The sequence below is a fragment of the Salvelinus fontinalis genome, chromosome 4, assembly GCF_029448725.1.
Source record: "Salvelinus fontinalis isolate EN_2023a chromosome 4, ASM2944872v1, whole genome shotgun sequence".
Classification (NCBI taxonomy): domain Eukaryota; kingdom Metazoa; phylum Chordata; class Actinopteri; order Salmoniformes; family Salmonidae; genus Salvelinus; species Salvelinus fontinalis.
In genome coordinates, this window is record NC_074668.1 from 37,679,992 (window position 1) to 37,707,026 (window position 27,035).

General features: G+C 42.7%; 2 protein-coding genes across 5 annotated transcripts in view; one reads left to right on the forward strand and one right to left on the reverse strand.

Annotated features, from left to right (window-relative positions):
• Positions 1-465: 465 nt before the first annotated feature.
• LOC129853703 (ankyrin repeat and death domain-containing protein 1B-like) lies at positions 466-5,624 on the forward strand. The gene is made up of 15 exons (XM_055920041.1): positions 466-808; positions 1,436-1,536; positions 1,916-2,014; positions 2,202-2,300; positions 2,543-2,647; positions 2,783-2,887; positions 2,994-3,092; positions 3,226-3,324; positions 3,465-3,563; positions 3,717-3,815; positions 4,067-4,165; positions 4,267-4,362; positions 4,878-5,079; positions 5,338-5,469; positions 5,569-5,624. The coding sequence occupies exons 1-15, from the start codon at positions 634-636 to the stop codon at positions 5,622-5,624; spliced, it is 1,665 nt and encodes a 554-aa protein (XP_055776016.1). The 5' UTR covers positions 466-633.
• A 39-nt stretch (positions 5,625-5,663) lies between these two features.
• Positions 5,664-27,035, reverse strand: part of poc5 (POC5 centriolar protein homolog (Chlamydomonas)) — a 33,982-nt gene continuing 12,610 nt past the window's right edge. For 2 of the 4 annotated variants that reach the window (XM_055920037.1, XM_055920038.1), the window contains 13 exons: positions 23,706-23,801; positions 22,203-22,286; positions 16,826-16,979; positions 15,931-16,038; positions 15,522-15,724; positions 14,507-14,683; positions 14,144-14,248; positions 13,363-13,542; positions 12,047-12,218; positions 9,312-9,448; positions 8,788-8,889; positions 8,294-8,476; positions 5,664-8,153 (listed from right to left, as the gene is read on the reverse strand). In XM_055920037.1, coding sequence (XP_055776012.1) covers positions 8,019-8,153; positions 8,294-8,476; positions 8,788-8,889; positions 9,312-9,448; positions 12,047-12,218; positions 13,363-13,542; positions 14,144-14,248; positions 14,507-14,683; positions 15,522-15,724; positions 15,931-16,038; positions 16,826-16,979; positions 22,203-22,286; positions 23,706-23,789 — 1,824 coding nt within the window. In that variant the 5' untranslated portion in view covers positions 23,790-23,801 and the 3' untranslated portion in view covers positions 5,664-8,018. The other 2 variants (XM_055920039.1, XM_055920040.1) reach the window with 2 other exon arrangements.

A 27,035-nucleotide genomic window follows, 5' to 3' on the forward strand; every position in this document is an offset into this window, starting at 1 on the left:
ACCCTGTTGGGCGATGTCAGTCTACATCTGACATCGCCCAACCCTAGCTAGTACAAATTCATTTAAACACACATATGACCTGGACTACTGTTGTAGTTTAGATTGGAGCTTAGATTCATAATAATTTAATGATAGTCTACTTTACAAACATGTAGGCGCTTAGTCACTAATCAAATAGATGAATGACAAGATGGGATTCATGATTCTGCACTCATACAGTTTATTCCAATGTTAGACTGCATGTGCAGGTAGTGCATGACACAATATTGATCATGCACTCAATGTGAAGGGTGTGAGCTTCTAGAGCAAACAGACGTCAGCCCTCCAGCCCAGGAAATGTACATACATTTCTCCATTCCCACACCAATTTGTATAACTTATGCAGGACGGGCTTCAGTGTATGCTATATCACCAGTATAAGAGAAAGGGTTACCAGACTGTTGTGTATTTGACAGTGCGGAGTTTTCTTCAGGTTCCTCAGTATCTGCTCAAGTTCCTGACCAGACTTTCTGCATTAATTCAGTAATTCTACATGGTTGGTTGTCAAGACAAGTATAGAGAAGCAGAGGTTGTATAAAGCAGACAGACTGGGATCAAACCCAGGTTCCAGGGAGAAGTCACCAGATATTCACCATGGAGAAAAGGTCCTTGAAGGAGATACAGTCTCTGAAGGAGAGGATGGGGGCACAGCTGAAGGAACTAAACCTGAACCCTAAAACACAAAAAAACTCTAAAAAAGCAGTGAAGGGATTCACAGACTTTATACAGAACAAGGAGACAGACAACAGCTACGATAATAAAGAGATGTGTGAGTACCAGGTTTGTGTGTGTGCTTACGCATGCGCGTGTGTGTGTGTGTGTGCGCACTCATATAAATGGGTGAGTGACTGGAAGCCCGTTTAGATTTTTTTAAATGTTTTTATCAAAGTCATCTAACTTAAGTAAACACTGATGACTAAGGTGGTTGGTTAAGGTCCAATTTAAGAATTATAGCCCGAGGAAACAGCCTGGCATTTGCCCTGTTTGACAGGATTGTAAAGTGTGTTCTTGTAATTATGGTATCACATGTTAAGCAACATTTGTGAATATTCATGCTAGCAAATTCTTCAACAGATCAAAGCAAGCAATGAATATCCTTATCCTCTTGATTGTGAGGTGTGTTAGGCATACCCTACAAGCTCTTTGCACACTGGGTGTTCACATCCAGTCAAATCATTACCCGTGACAGATGTATAGGCTCTACAAACACAGAGAAAGAGCTGTGTTTGTATAGGGCACACACACACACACACACATGACTAATTCCACCCTGATACTATTCAAAGTAACTCCTATTTCACACGCTCTGAAGAAGAACATTTTCTCTGGAGAAAAACATGCATTTTGATGTGTTACTTATTGTGAAGCACCTTGTGTCTCTGTTGTGTGTTTGTAGTGTTGGCGCTAGAGAAGGAGTACATTGACGCAGCAAAAATAAATGATGTACAGACCATGAAGCTTCTGGGGAGGGCGGTCAATGTCGACGCAAAGAACTTGGTGAGTCTTTCCTCATGTCCATGGAACACCGAAGGTCATATAGGGGGTGCTTATATTTGTCCTGTTTCACCATGTACAAGTGTGTATTATGAAATGGAAATGTGTTTTTTGCACATCCCACTCCACCTGAGAGTGGGGTCCCAGCCAGGGATCAGCCATTAGTGACCTTGGAGCAATTAGGATTAAGTGCCTCGCTCAAGGGCAGATCAACAGATTTTTGACCTAGTCAGCTCAGGGATTTGAACTAGCCACCTTTTTGTTACTGGCCCAACCCCCTAACCGCTAAGCTACCTGCAGCTAGCCACACTGCAGTTAATATCACCATATATTCTGCTCTGTGTCACTTGTTCGATTAACTTGTCCCATGCATTGATCCTAGCATGATCGCACTGCCCTGCACTATGCAGTAGCTGGAAAAAACATAGAGGCCGTCCAAGTACTTCTACAGCGCAGAGCAAATCTCAATCAAGCGGACAAGGTAGGACGACACAACGCGATTCCATTGTTAGTGATGGTGACATTTTAAGCTTGTCATCTTCAACAAACAATCTGACAGGTGGAGAGGTTGGCCATGGTTTGTGAAAATGAAACGGCTCAACTCCCTCTGTCTTTTTCTTTCCCTATATTTCTCTCTCCCCCTATTTCTTCCATACATACTCACATAGCATGGAGTGACAGCCATCCACCTGGCTGCCTGGTTTGGGAGTGTAACCATCCTGAAGTTGCTTGTGCATGGTGGTGCTGACCCAAGTGTTCAGAATGTGGTAGGGAACCTCTGTTTAAAACATTATCTCTGCTATTCCAGAAGGCCTTGAGTGTGTCTCAGATATCTCTTTCCTTGTGATGCTGGTCAGACCTAAGTTCTCTGACATCTCAGCCATCTGGGATGTCAATTACAATAATCAACCACCGAGCCAATTTCTACATAGCCATTGGAGAATCCAATATGTCAAATTGTCTTGAGGTGTCATGCATGGAGATGGTGAGTTGTATTATCTGTTCTCAGGTGGGACTGAACATCATGCACTGTGCTGCCATCAACAACCACACCGACATCGTGACGTTCATTATCTACGACTTGATGATGAAAGAACTGGACAAAGAGGACCTGGTAATCACATAGACATAGAGTATCAGTAACCATTGCATCCATTTCAAATGTTGGTTGGGCTGCCTTAGTTCAGTAAGCTGACCCCTTTTCTTCCTCTCCTCTTCTCTTCCCCCTCCTTCTCTCTCTCTTTCTCAGTCTGGACACAGGGCGTTTGCGTCGGCAGCAGAGCATGGCTCTGTTGAGATGCTGCAGATGTTGATGGAGGAGGCATACAATATGGCCACCATGGAGGAAGACCAGGTGTGTGTGTGTAGGAGGCTGTATGACTGTTTGGCTGTTTCTCCATCTCCCCTTCCTGTTTACTGTGTATCTCTCCTCCTGCTTTTCCTCTTTCTTTAATTGCTAGAATGGGGACACACCTCTGCACTTGGCTGCCAGCAATGGCCATTTGGATGCCGTCCAGCTACTGTTGAAGAGCTTTGATACTCGTGATGAAGTCAATAAGGTAGAGTCCCACTGGAAACACTGTCTGGAGCTGTTTGATTGCCAGCATGTTTGACTGTGTTTGCTCAATGCCTACACCATACAGTAGCTGCTTTAGGTCAATAGCTGATCAATGAGTGATGTATCTGGGGCAGCTTGGGGAGACGGCTCTGTACCTGGCTGCTGACGCTGCCCATGAGGACTGTGTCCAGGCTCTGTTGGAGGCAGGCTGTGACCCAAACATTGTCACCATGGTACGCCAGCAAACCACACCAACCACACACTCCAACCAGTCAGTATAATGGTCACCACTAGGCAAAGTTACTAAATCATTAAAGGAAGGATCCCTCCAGACCCAGTTTATTCTACTATAGTACTTTACCACCCCCCTTAGGGCCAAAGCAGTGCTCTACACTCTGTCTCAGAGAAAGGCCACACGTCGTTGGTGAAACTCCTGATAGAGAACACGGCCCAGATGGACTTACAAAACCAGGTGAGAGTGAGCATAGAGGATTCTACGTACTACGTCTTGGTCAAACATGAATGAAGCCAACATGTTATCCTAGTAATTACTCAGTAGTAAGTGACCTGACATCCGAGAGAGTTCCTATCTAATGGTCCATGTTGGTTGTGTCTCTGTTGGCAGCACCTCCAGGCTCCTCTCTACCTGGCAGTGAAGAACTGTCACATCCCTGTCATCCACACACTGCTGGAGGCTGGCTGCAACATCAACATCACTGATCACGTATGTACAATGCATGTGCACTCAGTCCTAATGCTATTTTGAAATCATCAGTTGCATCCCAAATGGCACCCTATTCTCTGTCCCATGGGCTCTGGTCAAAGTAGTGCACTATGTAGCGAATAGGGTCCCTTTTGGGATGCAACTAATGATTTAGAGTCATTGTAATGGTTATGGGTTTGAGTTTGGTAATCTGACTCTAGATCTGTGGTAAAGGGCAACTTGTACCTTGAGCTCCTGTCTGTCCTCCTTAGAGGTCCCAGACTGTCCTGCATGTGGCAGCAGAGCTGGCCAGAGTGGACATTGTCGACATGCTTCTGAAAGCTGGGATGGACCTGACCCTCCAGGACAAGGTGGAACATGGACAACCACAAATATGATGTTAACCTGAATTTGACCCCTCTCCTTTTCACTGCAACTTCCCATTCAATGTTTTCTGCTTTGTTTTGAGCAGCAGGGTAAGACAGCACTGGGTGTGGCAGCCCGAGCAGACGAGGTCATCATCGTGGACATGATCATCAAGGCAGAGAGATATTTCACATGGAGGAGGGTAATAGAGGACCATAATGGAAATAAATAACTTCATTGTGTGTTTGTTTATTTTATATAATTGTGAAAGAATGCAGACCGTGTACTGTTATGGGAGTCCTCCCTATTAGTGATATGGCTGTATGTGTTTTTAAATGATACAGTTCTGTAAATTTAATCAATCAATGAGACTAATACGTTGCTATAGTCATCTGTTAATCCACGCACTGTAGTGGAGCTGGAAATCAAAGATTACATTCATCACAGATTATTAATTTCCTAACATCACAACTCCAGATGAATCCCTGTAATACCATTAATGCTGGCTGTGAAAAAAATGATTTGTGCTGAAATGCTCAACAACCAATTTCATTGTCAATTTTATAGTGTTTCTTCCAACCTTACCTGACACACAAAACAAATGGCTCTGGCATTCAATAAGCATGGGCCTGCGTGTGCTTGTCTGTGGACACCGTGCTCAGTGTGTGAAGCTTGTGCCCTTTCTCAGGAGGTGACTTAATGTGATTACCCTTCCAGGCCAACACTGAGCTTAATGAGAACCTTCACAGCCAGTCTCCGCTGACGTTTAAATTAGACCATCGCGCGGAGAGCAAACATGTCCGCGGTACCGCCTGGCACCTGGCCTACCGCCTGCTGGAGCCGGATGACTGGAAGAGGCTGGCGCTGCACTGGCACTTCACCGAGCAGCAGGTGGCTGCCATCGAGGAGCAGTGGACAGGTGACACAACCCAGTGTAGCTCAGGGAGTAATCATTCACAGGAATATCAGAAAATAACTCATTGATTATAAATACAAAATGTAAAGATCTGGCAAGAGGGATTCTAAAGTATTGTTCTGTAGTTACTTGGCATTGTGTCCCAAACCCAATAAGGAAAGCTTCTACACTAGCTTTATTTTATTAAATATATCCCTTATTTTACCAGGTAAGTGGACTGAGAACACGTTCTCATTTAGTCTGTTCACTGCTTGTGTGTAGGGAAGCGGAGCTACCAGGACCATGGGAACAGAATGCTGTTGATCTGGCTCCATGGGTCAGAGCTGGCCCAGTTGAATCCAGCTAAAGAGCTGTACCAGGACCTGCTTGCCATAGACAAAAAGACCGTAGCAGGTATAGTGTATCTATGATCCTTACCTCATAGAAAAAAATATTACATTAATGTTGAAGTCATAACAGAGAATTATAGATGGCTGTTTGGTTGTTTTGCAGATAAAATACGAATAGACACAGAGGACGGAGACATGAAGAAATGCATCCTTTCATAAAGGGTGGTGAAAGTGTCGACATCTACAGACAGACATACATTCAGACAACCAGATTCTATATTTTCCCAAATGAGAGCATTTGTGTGGTTCTTTTTCAATGGATCTACAGTAGTACACATTTCCATGTACCGTTGGAAGTCAGAAGTTTACATACGCTTAGGTTGGAGTCATTAAAACTCGTTTTTTAACCACTCTACAAATTTCTTGTTAACAAACTATAGTTTTGGCAAGTCAGTTAGGACATCTACTTTGTGCATTCCAGAAGTAATTTTTCCAACAATTGTTTACAGTCAGATTATTTCACTGTATCACAATTCCAGTGGGTCAGAAGTTTACATACACTAAGTTGACTATGCCTTTAAACAGCTTGAAAAATTCCAGAAAACGATGTCATGGCTTTAGAAGCTTCTGATAGGCTAATTGACATAATTTGAGTCAATTGGAGGTGTACCTGTGGATGTATTTCAAGGCCTACCTTCAAACTCAGTGCCTCTTTGCTTGACATCATGGGAAAATCAAAAGAAATCAGCTAAGACCTCAGAAAAGAATTATAGACCTCCACAAGTCTGGTTCATCCTTGGGAGCAATTTCCAAACACCTGAAGGTACCACGTTCATCTGTACAAACAATAGTACGCAAGTATAAACACCATGGGACCACGCAGCCGTCATACCGTTCAGGAAGGAGATGTGTTCTGTCTCCTAGAAATGAGGTTACTTTGGTGCGAAAAGTGCAAATCAATCCCAGAACAGCAAAGGACTTTGTGAAGATGCTGGAGGAAACAGGTACAGAAGTATCTATATCCACAGTAAAACGAGTCCTATATCGACATAACCTGAAATTCCGCTCAGCAAGAAAGAAGCCACTGCTCCAAAACCTCCATAAAAAAGCCAGACTATGGTTTGCAATCGCACATGGGAACAAAGATCGTACTTTTTGGAGAAATGTCCTCTGGTCTGATGAAACAAAAATAGAACTGTTTGGCCATAATGACCATCATTATGTTTGGAGGAAAAAGGGCGAGGCTTGCAAGCTGAAGAACACCATCCCAACCGTGAAGCACAGGGGTGGCAGCATCATGTTGTGAGGGTACTTTGCTGCAGGAGGGACTGGTGCACTTCACAAAATAGATGGCATCATGAGGTAGGAAAATTGTGGCTATATTAAAGCAACATCTCAAGACATCAGTCAGGAAGTTAAAGCTTGGTCGCAAATGGGTATTCCAAATGGACAATGATCCCAAGCATACTTCCAAAGTTGTGGCAAAAATGGCTTAAGGACAACAAAGTCAAGGTATTGGAGTGGCCATCACAAAGCCCTGACCTCAATCCTATAGCGCATTTGTGGGCAGAACTGAAAAAGTGTAGGCGAGCAAGGAGGCCTACAGTCCTGACTGTTACACCAGCTCTGTCAGGAGAAATGGGCCAAAATTCACAGTGGTACGCATGTGGAAGGCTACCTGAAATGTTTGACCCAAGTTAAACAATTTAAAGGCAATGCTACCAAATACTAATTGAGTGTATGTAAACTTCTGACCTACTGGGAATGTGATGAAAGAAATAAAAGCTGAAATAAATCATTCTATTATTCTGACATTTCACATTCTTACAAAAGTGGTGATCTTAACTGACCTAAGACAGGGAATTTTTACTAAGGTTAAATGTCAGGATTTGTGAAACACCTCAGCCAAATACATTTGAACTCAGTTTATGTAAACTTCCGACTTCAACTGTACATTAATTAGTGAATGGTTTATTATTCTAAGAATATTTGCAATTCGTGTTTTATTCATGTTCAAGCAATTTACTGTAAAAGTTTATAGTGCAGATTTTGATCAAAACATGAACATATGGCCTTGATACAGTCCTGAAAACTTGACCACAAGTGTTCTCAACACATCATCAACGCAATATTGTTTCAAATATGCGTTTTCACACAACAGTCAAGAGACTGACTTTCCATCATTTAAAAACAACAAATAAAAAAACTGAAGAAAATACAAAAACAGTTCAGTCATTCACAATAAGAAGTAAAACTAGTGAAAAAGTTATTATCCAAATGCTCTGAAAAGACAAGGCGTTTCCAGCAGTCACCATTCTACCTTCCATTCCAGAGTGTTATCAGGTTTATTGATTGCATTTGAAAAGTTATTTTCTTTAATCCTAAACTTAGTTCTCACAGAAATGGTTCAGGTCCTTCATAGTTCTTTCATAGTAGTGAACGTGTGTGTGTGTGTGTGTGTGTGTGTATGTGTAGAATATTTGGGAATATTCAATTCTGCACCTGTATCACCTTGACCAAGTCATGTACGGGAAGACTACTTGTATTTGCATATAAGGTAGTGGAATTTTCCTATGTGAACCATAGGTGATATTGTTGTGTGTGTGTGTGTGTTTACTCAACCACTTTGATAGAGTGTACGTGGTAGGCTGAGTGTGTTCTGGAGGAACTCTTGCTGCTGTAGGGGCCCTGGCCCTGCTGAGAGGAGGAGCGGGGGAACTTAGCTGCGGTGGCCTGACCCACCGTGAGCTAGGAGAGAGAAAGAGAGCGATAAGTGAGACAGGTTGAGGTCTGTTCAGCGAAGGTGTGTGTTTCTACAGATCATAAATCAACTTGTCTGGTGATTTTGGTTCATCGTAAAATAGACATGCTAGGTGATGATGGTGTACCTGTGTGACGGGGTGATGGCGCTCCACGATGACAGAGCTCATGGGAGGAGCCACACCCATGACCTGGAGGTTGCTGGAAGCACGGACGGAGCTGGGAGCGCGGAGGTCGGCGCGTGCCGTGATGCGAGCGGTCACGGTTTTGGAGGCTTTCTGTTGACCCGATGTGATCACCCGTGTACTGACCTGATACAAATGATGATCATTAAGGAACAGTCAACAAATACGCGTGACCTTTCACTTTGTTTGATAAATGGTGAGGAAAAGGTCACAGTAACCAGAGACAGTGGCTGACACCCTTTTCTCAAACACTTCCCATTGTGGATTTCAGATTGGGTGAAACTCCCTCTAGCCAATGATTACACCAATCCAATGCAATGATTGTAGATCCATGACAGGAAGTGTGCAAGTGCACACTTTAGGAGCGGGGTAGAGAATCGGGACATGGCCATAAGAAGCTCCCAGTGCCATAGACCATCATCGATGCTAGTACTAACCTGTCTGTGGGAGCTTGCAGTGCCCCCTGGTGGTAGGGTGCTGTGGACCACCGTGGTTGAGGGGAACAACTCAACTCTAGAGGCTGGGACATTGGAACCCACCTGACGGAGAGAGGGAGAGAGTGAGTGGGCAAATATTAAGAGTGCAGGTAGAAACCCATACACAGGAAAGGAGATGACGAAATTAGACAAACTGATGCCCTGTAAATACAACAGGTCTATCCAATGTATCACACAGAGGCCTCTTGTGTGTGTTTGAGGAGTCAGCAGTCATAAACCATTATCTTGAGACAGGCTGCGACTGAACATTGTGTAGTGGCAATTATAAAATACTGTTAGTGAGAAAATGTTTAGTCTTGAGAAAGAATAAATACAACTGCAGCAAATTATATGACAATATGATGTTTAATGATGGCGGAACCTGATCCATAGTAGTAGTGATTGCCATTGCATTTATGGACTGTAACCAGGGTGGGTGTGTGTGTGTGTGTGTGCGCGCGCATGTGTGTGTGTCAGCATCTCACTGTCTCCTCTGCGTCACTCTGGGACGGTGGTACAGGGGGGTCAAAGTGGACCGGGCTGAACCGAGTGGAGGAGGCAGGCCTTTGCTGGAGATGGGCCAATGAGCCGGTGCCAGGATCATCCCGAGGGGGCGGAGCATCTATGGAGGGAAGACCAATAACAGCAGTCATATAATCACCTGTACACGGGCTTAAGTCCTGAAGCCAGACCAGCTTCATGACTGGACATGTGAAAGCTGATAATCAAATAAGCCCAGTATAATCAAATCTGACCAACATAAATCACATTCTGTAATTTGCAGACAGCGGCCCTGTCAATTATAAAACAAAAGACAAATTACTGTATGACATTCCAGATTATTCTGATGAGAAAATTTGAATTAGATTTACACCCCCCCCCCCCCCCCCCTCAAATCAGACACATAAATATATGTGTTGAAACTAGAACCACTCTTTAAGTTCAAGCCGAATCCCTAAAATCTCATACATGCATTTACGGACGACGACCGCCACACCAAGGTTACAACCTTCACAGAGCACCACGCAGTCAGCATTTCCAAAGATTTACCATCATCACACAAGGAGCCAAAGTGTCTAAGTGTCTGTGTCTGTGTGTCTGTGTTTTAGGGTAACAGAGCCTAGGCAATAGACTAATAAACTGAATGCGTGGCTTGATCAGATACAACTGGGGGAGGTAGTATAATATAGGGGTGGGCATTAGACATTTTTGGACTGTTCGAGTAAAATATATATTTTTACAACACAAGGCCCGCACTGTTTATATGCCAACAGTGAGCAACAATGCCTAATTAAATCATAACCATTACAGATCAATCCTAATTGCTGAATTGTCCCATATATATATATTAGTACCAGTCAAAAGTTTGGACACACCTACTCATTCAAGGGTTTTTCTTTATTTTTACTATTTTCTACATTGTGGAATAATAGTGAAGACAACAAAACTATAAAACAACACATATGGAATCCTGTAGAAACAAAGTGTTAAATCAAAATATTTTTTATTTGAGATTCTTAAAAAGTAGCCACCCTTTGCCTTGATGACAGTTTTGCACACTCTTGGCATTCTCTCAACCAGCTTCATGATGTAGTCACCTGGAATGCATTTTAATTAACAGGTGTGCCTTGTTCAAAGTGAATTTGTGGAATTTATTTCCTTCTTAATACGTTTGAGCCAATCAGTTATGTTGTGACAAGGTAGGGGTGGTATACAGAAGATAGCCCTATTTGGTAAAAGACCAAGTCCATATTATGTCAAGAACAGCTCAAATAAGCAAAGAGAAATGACAGTCCATCATAACTTTAAGACATGAAGGTCAGTCAATTCGCAAAAACCATCAAGCGCTATGATGAAACTGGCTCTCATGAGGACCGCCACAGGAAAGGAAGACCCAGAGTTACCTCTGCTGCAGAGGATAAGTTCATTAGAGTTACCAGCCTCAGAAAACAGCAGTCCAAATAAATGCTTCACATAGTTCAAGTAACAGACACATCTCAACATCAACTGTTCAGAGGAGACCGTGTGAATCAGGCCTTCATGGTGGAATTGCTGCAAAGAAATCACTACTAAAGGACATCAATAAGAAGAAGAGACTTGCTTGGGCCAAGAAACACGAGAAATGGACATTAGAACTGTAGAAATCTGTCCTTTGATCTGATGAGTCCAAATTTGAGATTTTTAAGATATATAAACTGAATATTTTTCAGAATGAAAAAAGTTGCCAGTACGAAGTGATGCGCATTTCGAGTCTGGAAAAGTTAGTCTCAAAAATTGATAATTTGTAACAGGGCTCAATTTGGTGAATCATCAACCAAAATCTGTTTTCTTTTCGATATACAGATGTTCTATTTAGTTTATTATGCCTGTTCTTTGGAATTTATCAAATGGATTACCATCTCCACATTGAACACAGTATGCTGATGAATTATGTCCCAGACATCTGTTTGATGAGTAGGCCTAGGCTTAATGATTCGAATGAAAAAACCCTCTTGATCTTTATCAAACTAATGTTTTTGCATATTTTCAATGTGGAACCTGTCTATATTTAGGGAGGGGGGTTATAGCCTAGGCTAACCAATTCTAAATGGCACTAGCAATTCAGAAAGTAGCCTAAGAGGAAAATAGACGGGACGCAATTCTATTCATATAATTATTCCAAAACTGCAGCTCGTTGTTGGAACACATATTTTCCTAATTCAATCAACCAGTCCATTTTCAATTTGTGATAACATGTTGTCACTTGTCAAGGAATGTAGCTTGTGTATCCCATCAGTTAGATACGTTTTTGTAGTCATTTATTTCTGTAGGCCTAACATGAGCTTGTGTGTGTGCACTCAGCACCTGTGTGTAGAGGGAGTGGTGGAATGCATTTGAGTGAAGGAGACACAGAGGGGAAAGGGAATTTAGGGAGAAGACTGTTTGATGCTAGGCTTGTAAAAAAAAAAAAAAAAAAAGTGCCCTGCAAATGCACATGTACAAATGGAACACTAGAATCCAAAACATTTGGGACAACATTTCACTTGCCCGTTCTGGCAGCCACAAAGCACATTCCACTAAATAGTTTCACAGCACTTGAAACGTTTTGACGTCCGTTCGAGTACTAGATTACTCATGCCCATTCCTAGTATAATATACTTCTTTTAACAATCTGTTCTACGAATTAAAGTGTCAGGAACAGAGGGGTTTCTTGACAGAGCCGTGTGTGGGTGTTACTAACCGTGCAGGTCGTGCTCCGCTCGTCCCTCTCCAGTGTGGAACATGCTGAGAGCCTCCATGTTGAGGGCACACACGCCCCTCATAAAGGCCTTCTTCATGGACTCCTCATAACGCTCCCTCTCGGAGTGCAGCCTCTGGATCTCAGCCTGGGCAGCATCCAGCGCTGCCACGTGCTACACAGAGGGAGAGGAAGGAGAGACAGGGAAGGAGAGAGAAGAAAGAGGGGGTGAAAGAGAGAGGGGGGGAGAAGGAGAGAGAGGGACTCATTAATTTATCATCATTGTTAACTGTACTGTAATTAAAATGCAAAGGTGACATTGGGGAAAACATAAATAAGAGGACTGGCTCGATTGTAACTGAGGAATGAGGTTGAAGGGAAGCTTGTTTCACTTCCTGAACTCTGAACTGACCACCTACTCCATGCTGCAATTCCTCACTCTCGCTGTAATAACCATCTCTCCCTCCCTCTATCCCTCTCTAATAACTCTCTCTCTCTCTCTCTCCCAGGCTGTGTTCTGTTCTAGCTCTACTCTTTCTCTGCACATCTACAGTACTGCCATTCCTCTTATCCACTCTGAAAACCTTCTCTTTACCTCCCCCTCACTTTTTGCTAGGCCTACAAGCCTTTACTATACTGTCTCAACACCACAGGAGGTTGGTGGCACCTTAATTGGGGAGGAAGGGCTTGTGATAATTGCTGGAGCGGAATGGTATGAAATATATCAAAACACTTGGGTTTCCATGTGTTTGACGCCATTCAATTCGCTCCGTTGCAGTCCTTATTATAAGCCGTCCTCCCCTCAGCTGCCTCCACTGCTCTACACGTCTATGGAACGGTCGATATTCCTCCATCCCTACCTCCTTCCCTCTTTCTCTCTCTCTCTGCGTGCTAGGCCCACTTCCTGCTCTTGCTCCTCTCTTTCTAACTGCAGCCTCCATCAACCAGGCTCACTCACTGCTGTAGTGCAGCAATTATGCATCAACATTATTCAAATCTCTTCACATAGCCCAACTTACAGAAAAACCTTCAAAAAGGTATATTTGCCATTTAAAAAGCTGAAAGGTGCCAGGCCTGCAGAACTATGCAGTATGGTGAATGACACTATTTCTGTAAGACAATGTTTATTCAGTTTCTCGGCTGTGCAGTAAGTGTAGTTAGCTACTGTTCTGTGCTCATGTGAAACGGTCTTCTTCTCTTAGGACAGAACACCATTTCAGAGTGCTGGAACCAGAGATCATATGCAATTATATGGCTGGAACTGTATAGGCCTACTCTATGTAGCAACCTGTGTGTGTGTGTGTGTAGCTCCTCCCTACCTCTGCCATCTTGTCCTCATAGTCAGCTGACAGGCGCACACAGACCTCCTCTGCCCGGGCGCGGCACGCCTTCTCCACCTTCTCCTTCCAGCTCCCCTGGACCAGGTTGTGCCAGCCTGCCCACACCTTCCTCTTCAGCTGCAGACGGTAGTGCTGCTCTGCCAGCCGGGCACTGTGGGCCTGGAGAGAGGGAGGGGAAGGGACACGGGGGACCGCAGGACAGACAAGGGACAGGAGGAGGAATGTTTAGGAAGACTCTGCTACACACAGGAATCAAACCGTCACATTTTAACAGGAAAAAACTTGGGATTTTCTACACTTCAGATATTTAGTGAAAAACGAGGTATTAAATACTGTCACATGGATGCAAATATCACTTATTTAACCCATGAATATCAGGCACCGGACCAATAATACTAGACGTAATAATAAATAAAAAATCACACGTGGAAAATCTAAGTGTGAAAACGTAATGTATGCATGTTCAATGTGATGTGACATGGTAATGCATGTGTCGGTTAATCATGCAGAGATCCAGGATTTGCATAACCCTGCTGGAGTACTGTCAGCGCTTAAATTGTACAGTTCACCAAGGATGTTATGACATTCATTTCACAGAATAGACATGTGCAACTCATTCCTTGGTTAAAGGGGTGAACTGTCATTTAAAAAACAGACATTAAGATGCAGTGTGCCGTATACGTGTGTCCCGTACCCACTGCTCCCCATCTCAACCACACCCTAGCCCTCTGAGGGAGACCCCTCTCCCCCTGTCCCTCACCTGCTCCCTGGCTTCGCTGTGCTGCAGTCTCCAGTGGGTGAAGGTCCTCATCAGCTCCAGCCTCTCCCTCTGTCTGTCCACAGCCTGGCTCAGGTTCACTATCACCTACAGGGCAAAACAATAACACACACACACACACACACACACACACACACACACACACACACACACACACACACACACACACACACACACACACACACACACACACACACACACACACACACACACACACACACACACACACACACACACACACAGTTGAAGAGAACTGTATGACTTGTCTTTACATAGGTAAGACCCTACCAGTAGTGGGTGTGTGGTGCGGAGGTGTGTGTGGTATGATATGTGTAGACTGCGTACCTCGTCCTTCCTCTGGTTGGAGGTCTCGTAGGTGTGGAGCAGTTCCTTCAGGCTGTCCATCTCTGCTGTGAGGCCTGCTATACAGGCAGCATGCTTCTCCCTCTCCTTCATCACCTCCAGCTTGTGCTGCTCCATGAAGGCCAGCTTCCACTTCCTCAGCTCCATCAGCACGTTGGCCTGGGGTGGAGAGACAGGGATGGAATGGTTTAACAAAGAAACATAGCAGTCCACTTCAACGGCACAATATAGATACTGAATCACAAATGACAAATCAAGAATCAGATGAGGACTTCCTGATCATTTAGGAAACACATCACTGAAAGAGACATCTGATAAGCGCTGTAGATGCGGTAACGAGGTCAATGGAACGCAGACGGTGGGGGATAGAAGAGGGACGCCGGATTGGCACACATTCAACAAATCTGATCTAACAAAGTGGATATTGGTCATGACATGATCCGACATGATTGATGCATCGTAACAGGCCCACACTGTGGTTACTAAAGTCAGATTTGGATTTATTTGGCTGTTTTTCGCTGCATAACGTTTAGAAATAGTCCCTTTTCAGGTTTAGAAATGACTGCTAAATGCTAACTCCTGTTCGTATAAGCAGGTAGCATAGCTAGCATAGAGAAATCGGTGGTGGTAGTCAAGTGTTTTTAAACTGTAATGCAGTTGATTGGTGACGATGACATGAACATATTATTGGGTTTGACATCCATACAGCATGATACTCCGATTTCTACCTCAACATAGTGTGAAATACACATATAAACAATAGCCTAAATGTACACTAATTTTGCTGGGGGGCAATGAGGAGATTCGGGATCTTCCCCTCCCCATGCGTTTCCATTGTTTTGGTCGAGTACCACTGGCCTCTTTACCGCATCTATCAGGCCAACAGAACATAACCCTAGAACACAGCCTCATAGAACACAGCCTCTATTCTCGCCAAGCTAAAACAAAATCGCCAGACATTGAACAGACAGACAATAAAGAGGCAGGGCAGGCTAACCTTGAGCTTGTCGCTCCAGGTGTCCAGGATGTTCTCCATCTTGTTCAGGTTCTCCTCAGATATAAACATCTCCGTCACCACGGTGACCAGGGGGTCTGGACTGCCGTGTCTGGAGCTCTCAGACGGCGTCGGCAGTCTGTCTGAGTGTCTGTCTGAGTGAGCGTCTGAGGCAACAGATGACCTGCCAGCCATCACTTCATTACCTGGAGGTCAAGAGACTGGGTTGATTTTCTGCACACAGACCTGATAAAGAACCACAGTGGTCCCAAAGAATGTTTGATGCTCTGGGAGCATCAAAATAGTATACTATAATTGTATATATCCCATTCCTGTTCAGTCTCATGGTCTTTATAATAATGCTTTTTATTGGACTATAGTTATAAAGCATGTGTTGGCTGTGTGTATTTACCCTCAAAGGTGTGTGAGTGTGCCCTTGGCTCCACTATAAAAGGGGAGGCCCGTGCTGACCTCACTCCCCTGCTACAGCGTCTCCCATCTTCAGCTTCAGAAACTGAGCCTGAGAGGCAGAGAGAGCCGGAGAGAGAAACGGTGATAGAGAAACAGAGAGTGCGTGTGATGGTAAGAATACTAAGTAAGAAAACTCTGGCTCTTCATCCAGGAATGCATTTATGGCAATATCTTAATTAAACCCTGCAGTGAGAAGAAAAAAAGGCTGTACTCTAAAGAGCAGTTTGGGCAGGATGCCAGCATATCATTACCAATCAGGCGCACAAAATCCTGCCTGCTTTTTACATCCCAGTACACTAGACCATGACAGTTTAAGCTCTACAACTGAGAATGCCGTGGTCTGGAGAAAAGACTGATAGACTGGGTGTAAGCTGCGCGTAAGCTTGCTTGTGGCTGGGAACAGAGAATTAATGGTTCTTCTGATATTAAATAGAATACCTCAGACACCTACACACCTGTAATGTACGGTCTGATATCATTCTCAGTTATATGATTAACTAATAGTGTCAATGCCTCTCAGTCTGTGTTTAAGGACAGGTCTTGGCTATCATCAAGCAGTTAATCTCTCCATGTCAAGTGTTTGGGTACTTGTGAAATACACATGGAACATTCAACAGTTTGTTGGGCTTGGTGCAATCGAGTTTGTGTGTGCCCAGGTTAAAAGACAGCGACAGAGAGAGGAGCATTTCTTAACAGAAAGACCCAAAGCAGGAGAGAAGCCAAATCCTTTATGACAGTGGATCATTTGAAGGGAGCAATGTGGAGGGCCTCAAGCTGTGCGTCTGTCAAAACGGCTTAGTGTAACGAGTGTGTGGGTGAGCAGCGGCCCACTGTACCTGCTGAGCGATGGGACCTCGCGTCATCATTTCCACGGGAACTCCGTCCATCCGCAGACAGTTGTGAGGCACTCAGAAGCTGCAGTTGAGCGGCGGGCTGCGGGTCATACTTAGGAGTGACCACTGCATAGCGGAGAAGTTCTTCATATTCATCCTGTCCATCATATGAGAAGAGACATTGAAACGGGGCGGCAGGTAGCCTAGTGGTTAGAGCGTTGGGCCAGTAACCAAAAGGTTGCTGGATCGAATCCCCGAGCTGACAAGGTAAAACAAATCTGTTGTCCTGCCCCTGAACAAGGCAGTTAACCCAGGGGGGGGGGGGCATCATTGTAAATAAGAATTTGTTCTTAACTGACTTGCCTAGTTAAATAAAGGTTTAAAAAATGTGAATAAAAAAAGTGTCAATAAAGTTCTGCTTACTGCGTAGATAGATTAGTTACTAGTTACCACAGCAACAAAGCTCCCACCCTCATCCAACCGTGAGGCTGCCTGAGCGGCCCATTCAACATCACCAGCTGTCATCATAGGCAACACTATGGTGAGAAACATTTCGGTTCCCAAGGCAGAAACCCTGTGCTACACGAGTACAGGACATCACAAGGCTGCTTCTGACAGTTCTACGACAAATGCCGGGAGCTGACACTGTCGTAGCCCATGTGGGGTCAAACGACGTCAGGAGGGCTAGTTCGGAACATTTGAAATTTGATTTTAAAGAACTGATTTTTGCATTAAAAGACTCCAAAAAAATGGCCAATCATTTCAGGTCCAGTACCATCGTTGGGCTGCGGGTGTGAAAGATTCAGCAGACTGCTGTCATTACACATCTGGCTGAAAGACTCATTGCTCTGCTGGAGTCACTTCTGGAAATAGAAGATACTCTACAGGAATGAAGGAGTCCATCCAAATCATCTTGGCTCCTGTCCATGCATTTCAAGGCTGCGTTGAAACAATGACTGTTCAATGATCCAAGACCAGCTCAGTTAACCACTACCATTGAGACAATGAGTCGTCATAATGCTGCATCAAATGTACATGATCCTAGGGGCATTGGCAAACACAATGTAAGTAACTTCATTTATGTGCCCCTAATTGCACTGAATACTTCTGTTTATCCTACAGCTATTGTAAGCAGTAATCATAAGCCTATGAACCAGAGTTACATTGTTAGCACTGAGGCAGTGTGCCCTAGTAGGAAGACCACATTGTGCAGGTCACCCTGCACTATCAGCTCCAATATGAAATAACACGAATAAGTCTACTTCTGATAAGCTTCCCAGTAAAGCATTAAAAACAATCAAGCAACCCAGAAAAGCGCTAAAATTAACATATGCAGCCTGAGAAACAAGGTCCATGAAGTCAATAACTTGCTTGTAACAGCTGACATTCATATTCTGACTATCTCTAAAACTCACTTAGATGATACAGTGGTAGCAATACATAGTTATAACATCTACCGAAAGACAGAAATGCCAACTGGGGGCGGTGTTGCAGTGTATATTCAGAACCACATTCCTGTAAAGCTTAGAGACGATCTAATGTTAAATACTGTTGAAGTAATAGGTTAACATGCCTCACCTAAAGTCCATTCTTGTGAGAAGCAGCTATAGCCCACCAAGTGCTAAAAGTCAGTATCTGGATAATATGTGTGAAATGCTTGATCATGTACGTGATATCAACAGAGAAGTATATTTTCTGGGTGATTTAAATATTTACTGGCTATCATCAAGCTGCCAACTCAAGAAAAAAATGAAAACTGTAACCAGTGCCTGCAACCTGGTTCAGGTTGTCAGTCAACCTACCTGGGTAGTTACAAACAGCACAGCAATTAAATCATCAACATGTATTGATCACATCTTTACTTATGCTGCAGAAATTTGCTTTAACGCAGTATCCAAATCCATAGGATGCAGTGATCACAATATAATAGCCATATCTAAGAAAACCAAAGTTCCAAAGGCTGGGCCTAATATAGTGTATAAGAGGTCATACAATAAGTTTTGTAGTGATTCATGTGTTGATGATGTAAAGAATATTTGCTGGTCTATGGTGTGTAATGAGGAGCAACCAGATGCTGCACTTGACACATTAATGAAATTGCTCATTCCAGTTACTAACAAGCACGCACCCATTGGGAAATTCACTGTAAAAACTGTTAAATCCCCTTGGATTAATGAGGAATTTAAACTTTATGATTGAGAGGTATGAGGCCAAAGATATGGCAAATAAGTCTGGCAGCCCAACTGATTGGAAAACGGATTGCATATTAAGAAATCATGTGACTAAACAAAAAAAATATAAAAATAAACTATACTACGAAACAAAGACAAATTAGATAAAGAATGATAGTAAAAAGCTTTGGGGCACCTTAAATCAAATTATGGGAAAGAAAGCCAACTCGGCTCCATCATTCATTGAATGAGATGGCTCATTCATCATAAAGCCCACTGATACTGCCAACTACTTTAATGACTTTTTCATTGGCAAGACAAGCAAACTTAGGGATGACATGCCAGTAACAAACGCTGACACTACACATTCAAGTATATCGGACCAAATTATGAAAGACAAGAATTGTACTTTTGAAATCCGTAAAGTCAGTATCAACAATGACAAGCCACCAGGGTCTGACAATCTGGATGGAAAATTACTGAGGATAATAGCAGACGATATTGCCACTCCTATTTGCCACATCTTCAATTTAAGCCTACTAGAAAGTGTGTGCCCTCAGGCCTGGAGGGAAGCTAAGGTCTTTCCGCTACCCAAGAATAGTAAATCCCCCTTTTTTATTTTATTTAACCAGGAAGGGCTCATTGAGATTTAAAATCTCTTTTTCAAGAGCTTCCTGGCCAAGATAGGCAGCAAAAATTACAGACAGACAACATGAAAAACTACAAGTAATCTAGTAAAAACCATTGAATTCACAAGAGTATAACAAATTCAAAAACAGCAAATTAAAAACATTGACAGGTCAGGGAATCAATCAGCCTCAAAATCCTTCATCAGTGATTTAAAATCGGGACAAGTTCTTCCAGTTTTAAATTATTTTGTAAGGTGTTCCAAGACGATGGCGCAGAGTACATAAAAGCCCTTTTACCAAATTCAGTTCGGACATTTGGAACAGTTAGCAGGATAAAGTCCAGCGAACGAAGAGAGTACCCACCACATTTCTGAACAATAAAAATGCCCAAATAAAAAGGAAGTAAATCCAAAATGGCTTTGTAAATAAAAGTATACCAGTGACTGAGCCTACGAGTGACTAGAGAAGGCCAGCCAACCCTGGTATACAAAGTGCAGTGGTGCGTAAGGGTTTTGCAGTTTAAAATAAATCTCAAAGTGCCATGGTAAAGAGTGTCAATTGATCTCAAACACTGAGCGGAAGCATTCATATATAAAATATCCCCATAGTCTTTACTGGCTCAAATAGCCAACCAATCAGCCTGTTACCAACCAATTAGTAAACTTCTGGGAAAAATGGTGTTTGACCAGATGCAACGCTATTTCACAGTAAACAAATTGACAACAGACTTTCAGCACGCTTATAGGGAAGGACACTCAACAAGCACAGCACTTACACAAATGACTGATGATTGGCTGAGAGAAATGTATGATAAAAAAAATATATATTATTATATTATATTTTACCAGGTAAGTTGACTGAGAACACGTTCTCATTTGCAGCAACGACCTGGGGAATAGTTACAGGGGAGAGGAGGGGGATGAATGAGCCAATTGTAAACTGATTGTGGGGGCTGTCTTGTTAGACTTCAGTGCAGCTTTTGACATTATCGATCATAGTCTGCTGCTGGAAAAACATATGTGTTATGGCTTTACACCCCGTGCTATAACGTGGATAAAGAGTTACTTGTCTAACAGAACACAGAGGGTGTTCTTTAATGGAAGCCTCTCAAACATAATCCAGGTAGAATCAGGAATTCCCCAGGGTAGCTGTTTAGGCCCCTTGCTTTTTATTTTTTTTACTAACGACATGCCACTGACTTTGAGTAAACCCAAAGTGCCTATGTATGCGGATGACTCTACACTATACATGTCAGCTACTACAGCGACTGAAATGACTGCAACACTTAAAGAGCTGCAGTTAGTTTCAGAGTGGGTGGCAAGGAATAAGTTAGCCCTAAATATTTCTAAAACCAAAAGCATTGTATTTGGGACAAAACATTCACTAAACATCAACTTAATCTTATATAAAATCATGTGGAAATTGTGCAAGTTGAGATGACATAACTGCTTGGAGTAACCCTGGATTGTAAACTGTCATGGTCAAAACATATTGATACAATAGCAGCTAAGATGGGGAGAAATATGTCCATAGTAAAGTGCTGCTCTGCCTTCTTAACAACACTATCAACAAGGCAGGTCCTACAGGCCCTAGTTTTGTCACACCTTGACTACTGTTCAGTCGTGTGGTCAGGTGCCACAAAAAAGGACTTAGGAAAATTACAATTGGCTCAGAACAGGGCAGCACAACTGACCCTTGGATGTACACAGAGAGCTTATATTAATAATATGCATGTAAATCTCTCCTGGCTCAAAGTGGAGGAGAGATCGACTTCATCACTACTTGTATTTATGAGATGTATTGACATGTTGAATGCACCGAAGTGTCTGTCTAAACTACTGGCACACAGCTCAGACACCCATGCATACCCCACAAGACATGTCACAAGAGGTCTCTTCACAGTCCCCAAGTCCAAAACAGACTATGGGAGGCGCACAGTACTACATAGAGCCATGACTACATGGAACTCTATTCAACATCAAGTAACTGATGCAAGCAGTAAAATTAGATTTAAAAAACAGATTTAAAAAAACACTATATGGAACAGCGGGGACTGTGAAGCAACACAAACATAGGCACAGACACATGCATTCACACAAGATAACATACGCACTATACACACACATACACATGGATTTAGTGCATATGTGGTGGTGGTGGAGTAGGGGCCTGAGGGCACACAGTGTGTTGTGAAATCTGTAAGTGTATTATAATGTTTTTAAAATGGTATAAACTGCCTTAATTTTGCTGGACCCCAGGAAGAGTAGCTGCTATGGGGATCCATAATAAATGGCTAAACCCCACATATTTCTACAATTTCTTCTTAAAATCTGATTTTGAACCTAACCTTAACCCTTACCGTAACCACACTGCTTACTTTATGTCTAACCATAACCTTAAATGAAGACCAAAAGGCTCATTTTAGTTTCCATTGGTTTTTACGATATTGACTTTGTGGCTGTGGTAACTTCAAATGCAACCTCATCAAAACAGTCAACTGATGAGTTTTAAAACATGAAGAATTGCATTTTTCTTTATAAACACATCTCCATAAATTTGTAAAAGTAAGTGCTTTGTTACCTGCAGCTCAGAGGAGACAGAGCTGCCCTGATCTGAGTCCCCTGGCAGAACTGGACTGCTCAGATCCCCTTCATCTGAGGACATCTGAGGAAAGATACATAAAAATGCAACTGGTTGTTTTAACAGGAAAGGCACTTGGATGAAGTCAGATAGCATGATGACAATTACTACATAGCTCATTGAGATGTAAACCAACTACATAACTACTGTACTATATTCAAAGATTCAGCCTAGAAGAAGGACCAACATAAAGGTAGATAAGGTTAGGGTAGTCTCGCGACGACAGCCTACAAAATCTCGTTTGGTGATTGTCAGGGTCGGTGCTGTTCGGAATCCTTGTCGGGAAGTCCCTACCCGTTGAAATTTAAATGCTTGCAGTACGGTTTATGGTTAGGCAGAGTTTCCCAAACTCCTGGGGCACGTTTTGGTTTTTGCCATAGCACTACGTCCGTGCTATCCTTGGGACGGCCCTAACGTTACCCAATTGAAGTTGACATTTTAAATGGTTAGGTAATGTTTACGGTAGGGACGTCCCTAGAATCCCGAATAGCACAGACCATGTTCATTTTGATCAACATCATTTAGGCTAGCTAGCTAGCCGGCGTTAATTTAGCTAATGTTAACCAGTATCAGTTCGCTAAATTAGCTAGCGTAGTAAACATAGCTAGCTAACAGTAGCAATAGCAAACTAGCGCTTCCACAAACACACACACGATGCAGCTTTGGAACGAATTTGTCTAATTTTGTCTTATATCACGTCCACATTTGCAAAAGTGTTACCTTGGTGCTTTGGAGTATCTCGAACTGCCTTCGTCTTGCGTTTGTTTTGTGTTATCAACTTGTTGATCTTGACAGTTTCAAATCGCTTGGTTTGTGTTTCAAACTGGCTAATTTTACAACAATGCGGGATTAGATTGGTTACTGAGTCGAAGGTCCCTACTAAACGACTTTTGATTGGGCAGCGCGTTTCTCTGGTAACAGTAAACGGAAACAACGTTGAACTCTGTGTCGTCTAAAATGATGGTCATGTACTTTTGCGTGTCATGTTGTAACAATTGGATTTAACTAGATAACGAAATAGTTAGTTGTAGTAGCGCCATACGTTTACAATACTAGCTAGCCGTATCGAGAAAGACTATTTGATGACAATGGATTTTACTCCATATTATCTGCCTAAATTAATCTGTGAGATTTGGAGCCATGCTTTAACGCGTTAGCTTGCTAGCTGCTGGTATTATTCACTGATCAGAGGTAGGCTACTGTAATATTTAACTCCAGCTAGTAAACATCTTGTACTGTAACGTTAGCTGCGTTGCCAGTTGAAATTGATCTGTCAATGCTCCTTTCTCATTTGGCATTAAGCAGGGCAAACACCTTGTGTGTGTCCATTCTTCTTTGATAGCACATGGCAGTGGTGGCAGCAGTACTGGTTACTGCTGGTTTAGTAGCCTGCAGACCATTGCCTTGGTTAATTCATTAATTAAAACAATCAGTCCCACTTACCTGTCTGAAGTAGGTATATGTCTTTGGTGAATACCACCACCCTGAGAACCTGCCTGTTGACATTGTTGTGCCCGACTGACACATAGCTAGGTTCACCTGTACAAACGAAGACAGAAACGCCTTTGAGGTCATAAACCTCATGCTTAATAGCATTAAGCCCCATATGTTGCAGAGCCCTGGCAGACTCAAGACAGCAGAGACATATGGTCCCTCTTGGCCATGGCAGAAATGTATGTTACTCTTGGACTAGGACCTCCTTACCACCTGGATGCGCAGTGAGAAGGCTGCAATGGCACTGCCATACACAATGCTAGCAGCATTGACATGATACTTATGGCATTTCTTTGAATTAGATGCATGAGGGAAAACACTGTGTAATGCCATGTGTGTCGGTGTCATTGAGATTAAACTGACAAAGTATCTGGGCTATTCTGCCAAGGAGGAACAGTAGTGCCAAAAGGGTGCTTGACAACTGATCCCCTAAGTGGCAAAGCATAGGTTACTCTGGCTGAGAAGGAGGTGTGTATTTCAGGTCACTATAACATATGGTCCAGAAAACAAGTCGATAAGACATGATAAAGTATGCAATGAAACCACATAGATCAGTTTTCAATTAACAGTTTGCCAACAGTTAATCAAATGGCTACATGGACTATTTGCATTGACCCCCCACCCCCCTTTTTTTTCTCTTGCGCTGGCTCAATACAAACTGGACACACACACACACACACAAATGCATATTGACACCACACACACTCACACAACCTCAGATTGAGGGGTTGGGTTAAATGTGGAAGACATATTTCGATTGAATGCATTCAGTTGTGTAACTGACTAGGCATCCCCATTCCCCCTTTTCACACTCTTCACATACGCTGCTGCTACTCTGTTTATGATCTATCTTGATTGTCTATTTACTTTTACCCCTACCTACATGTACATATTAACTCAATTACCTTAACTACTTTGTATCCCTGCACATTGACTTGGTATCAGTACACCTTGTACATAGCCTCGTTATTGTTATATATTTGTGTTACTATTTCCTTTTTTTTATTGAGCAAATTTTTCTTAATTTTTAAGTCTGCATTGTTGGGAAAGGGTTTGTAAGTAAGCACTTTAAGGTAAAGTCTACACCTGTTGCATTCGGCGCAAATACGATTTCATTTAATTTCATTATTTCGCATTTTGTTCTGATGACTGACAGAATTCAGTAGCTTCACATAGATGACCTATTTCCATTTTACATATGTCTCTTTGAAGATGATTTTGTCACCAGATCTTTCTGTAGCAGCTTCCCTGCCCTTTATGATGGCATTAGTGAGCAACTGCTAATTTGGTATGCTTTTCTGCAGTGGTAAGATATAACAGAACAAGGCATGGGTACATGATAAAATAATCCTTACATTGTGTGTGTGACAGGAATGAACTAAAGAAAAGAAACCGTCACAAGAGACACAATGTCACAATGACAAGTGAAATGAAGCAGGAAATGCACCTCCACCCCCAATCCGAGTCTGTATACCCTATTTCCAACAGACAATGTGGTTCAGGGTTTGGACTACAGCCACACTAAGACACTCAAGTCATCATTGGATACGATGGACTACTAGTAAGCAAGTGTGTGTGGGTGGGTCAAACAATATCACTATTATTCACTGTTCCTATGGTACACATTCATTTCTACACATGGAATAGCTGATATATTGTCCCTTCTAGATATCAATGGTAATTGCTGTGTTTTGATCCTTACAGGCATACAAGAGAAAGAGTTAGCGCAGAAGATAATGCTTACCACAGGCAGTGCAGTGCCCTTTCTCAAAACACTCATTCTTGTAGTGGAAAGAGGTTATAAACTACAGTTGATAGGGGTGAGATTAAACTCTGTATTACTGTGTATTACTAGATCCCATTTGTAAATGGCACCTTTGTTTGAGATAGAGGAAATGCACCTGGGCCTGTGTTGAAATGGGATGCAGCTCACATCCTCTTCTAGCCTGTAAGAGGTTCAGTCTGTTCCAGGACAATAATCACAATCCATTTGACTTTCCTCCCCCTGGTATTTTAGCTCAGGTACGTAAGACTATTCAGGACCTTGAAATAGTAGACAGTAGAGAAATTAGGAAATAATGTCCGGGGCTAAAACTGATTGAAAAAAGTATAATTCAGGTTTTGGCTGACGTTTGGTTGTTTAATTCTGTACGTTGACAAAAAAGACATCCTTTGTTTATACCTTAGGCAGATAAAATAATCAATGTGGATAGAATGAGCTGGAGAAGACTTCTCAGAACAGAGTGCCATAGAGAAGATGGCCTATGCTCCCAAATGAGCGATGGGCCTAAGTAAGTAAGTACGTTTGTTTATACCTTTCGCCTACCTGATGCATGTACGTATCTGTACAATGTACAGAATTTAGGTCCTATAATTACATTTGTTATACTACTGTAATAAACTGTAAAGTAACTTAACTTTCTACAAAATTGCTGCTGCTGCCTACAATCGATTTTCTGCAGACTCCTGACAACAACTACAATGTGCTATCTTCAATCATAATGATATCAACCGATTTTCTGCTCAAATCCGACAGTGATGATCTCTCATACAAGACCATGGTGATAATAGTCAGGGGGGTGCTTTTCTTAGCTGCCTGCTGTTTTCAGATTAGTTTTGATTACATGTTGGCGATATTGGACATCCCCTCGGGCTACAGTCATCTATCACATCACGACGGCAATAACACCAGTGTCCTTTTGCATTCATGATGCTCCTTTCCCATACAATCACTGGGGTTGGCTTCTTGGTCTTGTGCCTGTAAATATGGCAACGCTGTCTCCGTTCATATAATGTAAGTATACACTCCCTGGCAATTGTGTAAGAGAGGGATAAAGGTCAGCTGACCAATAACAAAGGTAGGAGAGGAAATGGGAGAGGGGGGAGCTAAGTCAGTTACCTCTCCCACTAGGCAAAAACTATTATCATCAATGTCTAAATCGCTGTCTGGACAAAGATAAGGCACTTTATGACTAGACTCTTGCACTAGTCCACCCCCACTATAACTGTTGATTTGCAGATGATGGCTGCTAATGTGCAGCTCTGTATCTATGTGTATGGGCATGTTTTGCCAAAGTAGGATTCTTTGAAATATGAATAAATATGTGATAAAATGGTGTGTGCGTGTGGCCAATGGCCATGTGCGTCAGAGCGTGTGTGTGTGTGAGGGTCATTCTGCTCTCCCGTACATTAAGCTAAGTGCTCCTTGGCTCTCCAGCAGTAGTAAATGAAGTCTTATAGCCTGAGGAGGTTTTGTCTTCCAGCTCTGAATGAAAAGCA